Genomic DNA, 10,000 nt, shown 5'->3' with positions numbered 1-10,000 from the left:
AGTTCAACCCAGTGGGCCTCCTACCCCGTGTCTCCCTGTTACTGGTCGTACCGATGATAATGACGACGACGACGACGACGATGACGACGATGACGATGATGATGATGATGATGATGATGATGACCACGTCGACGACGAGGATGATGGTGATGACGACGACGACGCCAATGACGGTGATGACGACGACGACGACGATGATGATGATGATGACGAAGACGATGATGATGATGATGATGATGACGATGATGATAACGACGGCGACGATGACGATGACGACGGAGATAATCATGATGATGGTTTCAGACACAGACTGGAGTACTTCAAGGACAAGTTCAACCTGGTGGGCCTACTGTCCTGTGTCTTCCTGTTGCTGGCCTTCCTGCTCCGTGCTGCGGGGTTGTCACAGCAATGGCCTGTCTACAGTGTGGGCTTTCTGCTCTGGACTCTGCGAATCTTCAACTTTGCTGCCGTCTTCAGGTAAGGGTCCATATAGACAATACAACATACACACTTCTATGGATTCTGCTTATTTTCAACTTTGCTGCCGTATTCAGGTAAGGGTTGTATAATAGAGTCTCAATGACTCTAAATACTTTCAACAAACACATTCCATAGTATGTAATGTCATATTGTGAAAAGTCAAATTGCAAAGTGATGGAAGACTTCGTTTGAGATTTATTTTCATAATTGTCCGTCGCATCAGTGTTTCATAACAACTCCACGTTTTGATTACACATTTGCACAAGCCTTAGAATTTGTGAGCTATTTATAGCTCGCAAGGCAACACCTGTGGATTGTAGAGTTCTGTTTGTGATATCGTAAATATTCTGCATCAAATTTGGTGGGCATATTCAGGTGGACCCCGGGCACAAACTGGTGGATGAACATTTTCAACACGTGCTCTAAGCCGGCGAACCGCTACTCTGTCTCGCGATCCACCCGGCGAAGCCGGGTATTCCTCCAGTATAAATATATAGAGATAGATGAGAGTGGATTTTTCGATAAATAGATTCGACCTTTGCACTTTTACAGTGAGGACAACTTACGGGTACATGCAAGGAAAGCGTTGTGGACAGTGCAGTGACCTTCTAAAAATAGTAACGGGAATATGGATTGACGCCACACGAAGGAAGGGAGATAAACGCAAAACACTGGAGAAGATAAGGAAGAGTTACTGGGAATGGATGTGGGAAGATGAACAGAAAAACCAAAATTGGTTCAGCGCTGCGCGCTGAGAGCACGTGTTGAAAATTCTCATCGACCAGGTTGTGTCCGGGTTCTACCTGAATATGCCCACCAAATTTGAAGCAGATCCATCGAGAACTTTGGCCGTGCATCGCGAACACACACACACACACACACACACAGACACACACACACACAGACGCAAGTCGTATATATGTCGTGCCGAATTCACGGAATTGCCGAATTCGCGGAATCGGCAACATTTTTGCCGATTTCGCGTAATCAGCAAAACGCTGCCCAATACGTGAAATCGGCAGCGTTTTGCCGAAATCGCGTAAAGGCTTCTAAAATTTGCCCATTTTGCGAAATCGGCAGCCACTTTTTGGTTTTAAAGTACTCAAAAGCCTGGGATATCATCACACTTAGACAACTAGATACTCCAATGGATAGATATCGCAATAATCGATAAGTTATGGCAAGTTATTGCAGAAAGTGTAGTTTTCGTGCATTTCCGGAGTTATGCTCGACACAGACCAACATAGACCATACAAAACATAGTAGGGAGGTGAAACAATGTTAATGCAATGTTATGGTGACACAAAAAGTAACAGACTGGCTGTCGCTTTTGCGAAATGGGCAAATTTTTGAAGCCTTTCCGCATTTTCGGCAAAACGCTGCCGATTTCACGAAATGGGCAGCGTTTTGCCGATTACGCGAAATCGGCAAAAATGTTGCCGATTCCGCGAATTCGGCAATTCCGTGAATTCGGCTCGACATATATATATAGATGTGTGATTAGAGTAGTCCCTCTCTGGGCGAGGGCTGGTTGAAAAAATATCGTTTGTAATGCTTATGTAACAACCATCGTAAAATAAAATGTGATTTGATTTGATTTGATCTCTTAGGACGATGGGTGCGTATTCACAAGTTCTGTGGCGAATAATGCTACGAGACTTTCCCCAATTCATCTGTGTGTTTGCCATCATATTGATCGCGTTCAGCGGTTCCTTCGTCCTGGCCTTGCGTGGAGAGGACTCCCTGGGGGTCCACAAGGAGACAAGGTAAAACTCTTATCCCCTTTGTCTTAAGGTGTATGTTTGTGTCCCGATCTTTTGTACTTATGGCCCGTTATGCTGGTTGGCATGTAGTCCCGATCATTGAGACGAAAGTGCTTAGAGACCTCTCGATTTCCCCAGTGCACAGTTGCATACACGTTTCTCATCCGTTAAAGTTTTGAAATGGATCGAGTATCCTTAAATGAAATATCTTAATAGATGTAAGGGTTGTGTCCTTTGAATAACTGTGTTAGCATGTACTCGGATTTATTATATTGATGACTATATTTTTAGATATGATTTTAGGGAATTCATTTATCTTTATCCATGCAACCTGTGATTACTCCTGTCAAATTGGTGCTAAAAGAACAACCAGTCCGTTTTGAACTGTCTGGTTGGTATACACACGTAAATAGGCCCAGTGGAATTGAACACTTTATCTGTACATAGTTATTATGATATATGCGTGTGGAAGGAGTGTGAAGTTTTATGCATACACCATAACAAAATCCTGTGCTTTGCATTTGGTAAATAAACTGTTTGACTTGAGTTTTAGCCTACAGAGAGGGACCAATAGACAAACGAGAGAGAGAGAGAGAGAGAGAGAGAGAGAGAGAGAGAGAGAGAGAGAGAGAGAGAGGCCGAGGGAGACGAGAGAGAGAGAGAGAGAGAGAGAGAGAGAGAGAGACAGAGAGAGAGAGAGAGAGAGAGAGAGAGACAGACAGGCCGAGAGAGAGAGAGAGGGAAATCGTGGGGGACAGACAGAGAGACAGAGACGGAGACAAAGACAGAGACAGATAGACAGACAGACAGACAGAGAGACAGACAGACAGAAAGACAGACACCATTATCTAAATCCATGCTCTCTAGAAGACCTGCATTTTTTTCAGCAATATTTTTGAGATTTTGTTCACTGGAATTCGAATACTGATCGAGGGACAACCTGTTCTGGACTACTATGGGCCTGATGGATACAGGTACGTTGAAATTATCTGCATTGCACTACAAGTCGCGCGAAGTGGTATAAAAACATTAAATCAATCTGTCGGCCTGAAACTAAAAGAACAACACTTAAAAAACAAGAACCGAGACTACATGTACAGTACTAATTAAGGCTTCGCTTGCCCGGACCCGAAGACTGAGACAGGTCTGGCTTGTCTCCGCTAAGTATGCGAACGTAGTGCCTAATAAACCTATTTTCCAATTTAGAGTTCATTTTCAGAGTAAAAATACCTTATCTATATATTTTTAGACTCGGGAAATGACAAAGAATATTATTAAATCTATTTTTGATTGATAACTAAAGATTTGATTCTTATTCGAATTTTGAGATTTTTAATTAACAATCTCATTTATTACTCATTAAGCTTCCAAGCTGAAATGCAATCTCATAGTCCGGGCTTTGTCGAATATTGCTTGACCGAAATTTAAATCAATTTGATAAAAAAATGAGGGCGTGACAGTGCCGTCTCAGCGTTCACTAAAAGCCGGATATGACGTTATCAAAAACATTTATCAAATAAGGTACACACAGAAATACAAATGTATGATAATACTCAAAGCGATCAGCGTTAACCACTACAACCAATACAACAAATGATATTCCCCCTTTATATCAGGGCTGAGGTGCACGAATCGGAATACACCCCTTCGGAGTTTCGAGTGCGCATGCGCGGCTAGTCACATTTTTGGCGGCAGGGGGCGCTCCGTTGTACCAAACACTCTGCAGTGTACCGTACACAAAGAGCAGTGACTATCATGGGACAAAAACCACAGAAATATCAAAGAGATCAGAGCTTACGAGGGAAAACTTGAACGCAATCGGCAATGTACCTCTTCTGAAGACCTCGTGTTTGGTACAATTTGCAATCCCAGCATGCAATGCGCGGATTGTCTCGCGACGCGAGATTTGCTCTCGCCTGAGACTCCGAAAGGGTGTATTGAAAGTGGATGCCACACAAACGGGAGCAAAAAAACCGCGTTGAAACCTTGTTGAAATCACAACAAATCTTAATTTCAACAAATCTGACACCGCGGCTGGCTCCCATCCGGTTGGTGACTTTCTTGTGCCCCTCGGCCCTGTACTCTCGCAGAGGGTTTTCCTGTTTCTTGATGGTGGCCTTCCTGGGCATGAGCTGCGTGGTGATGCTGAGCATCCTGATCGCCCAGCTGAGTGACACCTACCAGAACGTGCAGAGCGACGCCCACAGACAGCTGGAGCTCAACAGGGCTTGGATCATCACCAGGGTAGAACTTCACAGCTTATACGGAAAAAGGCGTATAGTGAGTATCCTGAGTATAGCAGGAAAACTACAAAGGTTGTTTGATAGGACCCAAAATACATAAATAACAATAATAAGGGTATTTATATGGCGCAAATCCTTAGATAGTTCTAAGCAATCTACAATCAATCTTCAACATAATAATCTTCATTACAGCAACAATACACATGTATAAAATGTTCAAATAAATAAAAACACATTGTACTTTAAATATAGGAAACTATCGTTTATTTTCTCTTCAGCTTTGCACATATAACTGTATGTGTGTGCACTTTTCTCTGAGTCACTATGTAGCAAGTTCTGTGTCTGTTCCATGTGTGAGTGTTATTGAAAAATAGGCAAAATGTACGGATAATGCCCGCAGATAATTAGAACTGGGTCCATACCAGGGTGGACGTTGACGGTTGATACCGTACAGTATACAGGTATTCTAAACTGCCCTCTGTAAAGGGGCCTGGTAGATCAATTAACAGACGGGCGAAATGGCTTAGTGGATAAAACGCCGGCCTCCCAAGGGGAAGGTTGTGGGTTAAAATCTCGGTCGCGCCTGGTGGGTTAATAGGGCTCCAGGTCCACTTATGTTCACACCTGCTAGTGTCGTATCCCCGTTACACGTACGACGTACACGTACGCAAGTACAAGACCAAGTTCGCACGGAAAAGATCATGTAATTCATGTTAGAGTTCGATGTTTTATAGAAAAACGAAAAGAGCTTCAACTTTACCGCAGATAGGCGGTTCCTTGTTGGTGTTTTTCACCTTACTAATTCTCCTTGTTGATCTTGTTGCTGCTGTCGTTGTTGCTCTTTTGTTTATCATACTCCTACGGGGATGTAGCTCAGTCGGTAGCGCGCTGGATTTGTATTCAGTTGGCCGCTGTCAGCGTGAGTTCGATCCCAGGTTCGGCGGAAATTTATTTCACAGAGTCAACTTTGTGTGCAGACTCTCTTCGGTGTCCGAACCACCCCCCGTGTATACTACATTGGGTGTGCACGTTAAAGATCCCACGATTGACAAAAGGGTCTTTCCTGGCAAAATTGCTTAGGCACAGTTAATAATTGTCTACCATACCCGTGTGACTTGGAATAAGGCCGTGAAAAGTAAATATGCGCCGACATGGCTGCAATCTACTGGCCGTATAAAATTTCATCTCACACGGCATCACTGCAGAGCGCCTAGAACTGTACCCACGGAATATGCGCGATATAAGCCTCATTGATTGATTGATTGATTGATTGATTCTTGAGCTTCTCCCTATTCTTCTTTGTACAGCCACACCGCATCAGCAAGTACGAAGCTTCCGAAGTCATCTCCAATCCCAAAGAAGTGCTGAAGAAGTGGGACAGTCCTCAGCTGAGCGAGATCAACAGGCACGTGAAGGACATCAAGGACATGCATGAGATGCACTCTCTCAACCTCCGCCATGTCAACAAGCGGGTCAAACATCTGGAGTAAGTAGAACGAATAAACAAGTCGATTGAAGCGATATAAAAACGTTCAGTCAGGCTGTCGGCATGAAACTAAAAGATCATCATCATAAACCAGTCTTCGCCGAGACTACATTTTGATAGTCTCGACTAAACATACCCGAAGACAGAGACGGGTCACGCTCGTTTCCGCGAAGCATGCGAACTTACTTGACCTATTTTCTTCAATTCTGATCATATTTTTAGAGCAAACTGTGTGACGTATAGAAGAATCAGGGTTTGAATACACTCACGAGTGTCAAGCTTGAGAAGTTAATCTGCAAACCGCGTTTGAAAAAAAAACGTTCTGCACTGAGAAAACCTGAACAAATGTTTTGTAAGTGATTGTTTTATTTATTACTTCCAATACTATTGAACAAATATAAATTTGTGTCCGTGTTTCAGCTTTATTTTGTTGAAATATGTTCTAGTCCTCTAGCTGTCTCCACATTGTGGTACCAAGGTATTGGTGTCCATGCCTATAGTGGAGAGGTTAAAGCTTAGTAGCCTGTAACTTCAAACACCGCAAGTGTCACATTCCGATTCGCTCGGTCAACACACTAAGTACCAATATGACCACCCTGTGACTGTTGGAGGAGATTCTGGGTATACTGTCAATCATATGAGAGTTACTTGGGCACAGTTGTTTTTATTTATCTATAATATACGAGTAAGCGCAACTACAGTACTAGGTAGTTTTGATTGTTATAGTCAAAAGGACGCACGGAATAGTCCATTGAAAATGAGTAACCTGAGCCTATATAGATTTATTTTTATTTTTATTTAAAAAATTTTTTTTTAGGTCCCAAGCTTAATAGAAACAATGTTAGGCGAGTGCATCATAATTTGTGCTAGGCAACTCGGAACATGTATGGCGTGATATTTACACATTGTCTTTCAACGGGTTGACAATCGCAAATATTTTCTAATTTAATTAAAAAAAAACATTTTGAGCGTCTGCAGCTTGGAGCTTTCCTTCCCTCACAAGGGGCATTCTCCCTTGACCATATATCATAGGGCCTAACTTCTATTGAAACGCCTCACTGGCATTCAGGACTGCCTAGAGAATGAACCACTAACGTTGAGAGGTAGCTGATTCGTGGTTACAAGGGTACAGCAGAAATGGGATGAGGATACACCAGATGGCACAATATGTCAATCCTTCTCACAATTTCAACATTTTGAACTAAACTAACGTTGAGAGGTAGTGGATTCGTGGTTATAAGAGTACAGCAGATATGAGATGAGGATACAACAGATGGCACAATATGTCCCTCCTTCTCACAATTACAAAATGTTGACCTGTGCAGAGAGCAAAACAGCGAGATTCTTGAACTCTTGACAAATTCAAACGTTCGCCGCCATACCAGCAACTCTGGGACGCAAACATCGCCGACCTTGCAGTCTGTGTCAGCGAGCGGTACAGAAGGCACTGAAGAGAGTTACCCTGTGTCAGCGAGCCGTACAGAAGGCACTGAAGAGAGTTACTCTGTGTCAGCGAGCGGTACAGAAGGCACTGGAGAAAATTACCCTGTGTCAGCGAGCGGTACAGAAGGCACTGGAGAAAGTTACCCTGTGTCAGCGAGCGGTACAGAAGGCACTGAAGCAAGTGACCCTGTGTCAGCGAGCCATATAGAAGTCACCGAAGAAAGTTACCCTGTGTCAGCGAGTGGTACAGAAGGCACTGAAGAGAGTTACCCTGTGTCAGAGAGCCGTACAGAAGGTACTGAAGAGAGTGCCCTGTGAACGAAAGGTACTGAATGTTTGAACTTCTCGTTCTTCGCTTTGTGTTAGAATGTTCGTACATGTTTTGCTGAATACATTTTCTCTGTGTGTGTGTGTGTGTGTATGTGTGTGTGCGTGTGTGTGTGTGTGTGTGTGTGTGTGTGTGTGTGTGTGTGTGTGTTTATCAGTGTGTGTGTGTGTGCGTGTGTGCGTGTGTATGTGTAACTCTTTACTGCAAAATTGCCGATTGACAGCGAGCGCTAGTGATAAGTTCAAATAACCTAAGAGAGGCAAGCGCTCTAGACGCAGGCGCCATAGACTGATGAAAGTCGCTTAATCATTGAATTGATTCGTATTTTCTCAAGAACCAGGATACCGGTTACAGGTAGTTACAGGCGGGGATATAGCTCAGTTGGTAGCGCGCTGGATTTGTATTCAGTTGGCCGCTGTCAGCGTGAGTTCGATCCCAGGTTCGGCGGAAATTTATTTCAGAGTCAACTTTGTGTGCAGACTCTCTTCTGTGTCCGAACCCTCCCCCCGTGTACACTACATTGGGTGTGCACGTTAAAGATCCCACGATTGACAAAAGGGTCTTTCCTGGCAAAATTGCTTAGGCACAGTTAATAATTGTCTACCTATACCCGTGTGACTTGGAATAATAGGCCGTGAAAGGTAAATATGCGCCGAAATGGCTGCAATCTACTGGCCGTATAAAATTTCATCTCACACGGCATCACTGCAGAGCGCCTAGAACTGTACCCACGGAATATGCGCGATATAAGCGTCATTGATTGATTGATTGATTGAGTACTCACTGATTGTTGTATTTATTTCGAACACTTTCTTCTCGTTGCTACTATATCTTACAAAAATACTGATTTTTTTTCAGGGATGTGCCAGTAACCTTTGATTGATCAACGCCAAGTTGTTTCCCGAGGTTTTACGTTTTTGAACTGATCAACGCACAAGAGCACGGTTAAAAGTTTTCAAATGCTGGATTTATGCTTCGTCAAAGTATCTGAACATTTAAAACAAAGTGCAGCTTTTTCGAACAGGTGTGCATTACAGTGTACGAGAATGCCACACTCTTAGGTGTGAGTCTGATATCTTCTCCCATCACACAAACCAAGAACATCATATTTCTGCTGCGTTTAAAGTACAACCGAGACAATCCCTGTTTTGACTGGTAATGCGAGAACTTGCTAACCACGAATTAATGCTGCGTCGCTCACAAGAAATAACGGTTTTAGGTGTGACGAAAAAAAGAACAGGGCCTGAGTACGGTGATAAATACAAGACTTATTTTACAACCATTTGAAAAATACATACATCCCCCGTGTCTGACCGCATAACGAAATCGTTTTTCTCGTGTTTTGAACTTGCCAGTGTTACAGCACAGAGCAGAGTTGTTGGTATGTGTTAAAGTGGAGGTTTGGCCTTAGCCCACGGAAAAGCCTGGGCAGATTGAAGAAATAAAGCATATTTGTGACCCTCCACCACGAAATGAGTAGCATGTCACCTCGCGCGATTCTGCGCTAGGCTTAATATAAAGTCCGGGGAGTGTCTGGTAACAGTGTGAGGGTCACCTTAGTCACAGGCTTAAAACGGTTTTCACCACTGGACAGAGCATAAAAAACTCTTTAGGAAAATGTAAAAATATGAAAATCATACAAAGGTGACATGCGACTCATTCCGTGGTGGAGGGTCACATTTTTGTTTACAGGAAGGACTATTTGACGGTAGCCTGCTATAATAGTTCATTTCAATGTTGTCCCGCGGCAGTGAATTTGTGGAGTTACAAGAAATCAAGAGAAATGTGTACTACACTGTGAGACAATGTTGTGGTGAGGAAGTCTTAAAATAACTGTTTGCCCCATTGAAATATTAGCTGCGCATTTCCTGTTGGCTTTGTACACGCTACATATGTGACCCTCCACCACGGAATGAGTCGCATGTCACCTTTTCATATTTTTACAGTTTCCTAAAGAGTTTTTTATGCTCTATCCAGTGGTGAAAACCGTTTCATAAAAGAGCAGAAACTGTTTGAGTTATAAGCCTGTGACTAAGGTGACCCTCACACTGTTACCAGACACTCCCCGGACTTATATTAAGCCTAGCGCAGAACCGCGCGAGGTGACATGCGACTCATTTCGTGGTGGAGGGTCACATATAGTTAATACAGGGTCACTCCCAAAAAATGCCACCCACAAAATGCAAATAACTTCTACATCTGTATAATCGAAAAGGTCAAAGTTTGGAGGGTTTATATATCAGTAAGTATGGCTACC

General features: G+C 43.2%; 1 protein-coding gene across 1 annotated transcript in view; it reads left to right on the top strand.

Annotated features, from left to right (window-relative positions):
* Nucleotides 1-10,000, top strand: part of LOC138978788 (transient receptor potential cation channel subfamily V member 2-like) — a 15,927-nt gene that overhangs the window by 4,532 nt on the left and 1,395 nt on the right. The window contains exons 6-12 of the mRNA XM_070351575.1: nucleotides 304-477; nucleotides 2,091-2,246; nucleotides 3,131-3,217; nucleotides 4,334-4,523; nucleotides 5,794-5,972; nucleotides 7,298-7,740; nucleotides 8,602-10,000. The exon at nucleotides 8,602-10,000 is cut by the window's right edge and continues 1,395 nt beyond it. Coding sequence (XP_070207676.1) covers nucleotides 304-477; nucleotides 2,091-2,246; nucleotides 3,131-3,217; nucleotides 4,334-4,523; nucleotides 5,794-5,972; nucleotides 7,298-7,733 — 1,222 coding nt within the window. The 3' untranslated portion in view covers nucleotides 7,734-7,740; nucleotides 8,602-10,000. The remainder of the gene's footprint in view (nucleotides 1-303; nucleotides 478-2,090; nucleotides 2,247-3,130; nucleotides 3,218-4,333; nucleotides 4,524-5,793; nucleotides 5,973-7,297; nucleotides 7,741-8,601) is intronic.

The sequence above is a fragment of the Littorina saxatilis genome, linkage group LG10, assembly GCF_037325665.1.
Source record: "Littorina saxatilis isolate snail1 linkage group LG10, US_GU_Lsax_2.0, whole genome shotgun sequence".
Lineage (NCBI taxonomy): Eukaryota > Metazoa > Mollusca > Gastropoda > Littorinimorpha > Littorinidae > Littorina > Littorina saxatilis.
This window is presented reverse-complemented; position numbering and strand designations above follow the sequence as displayed.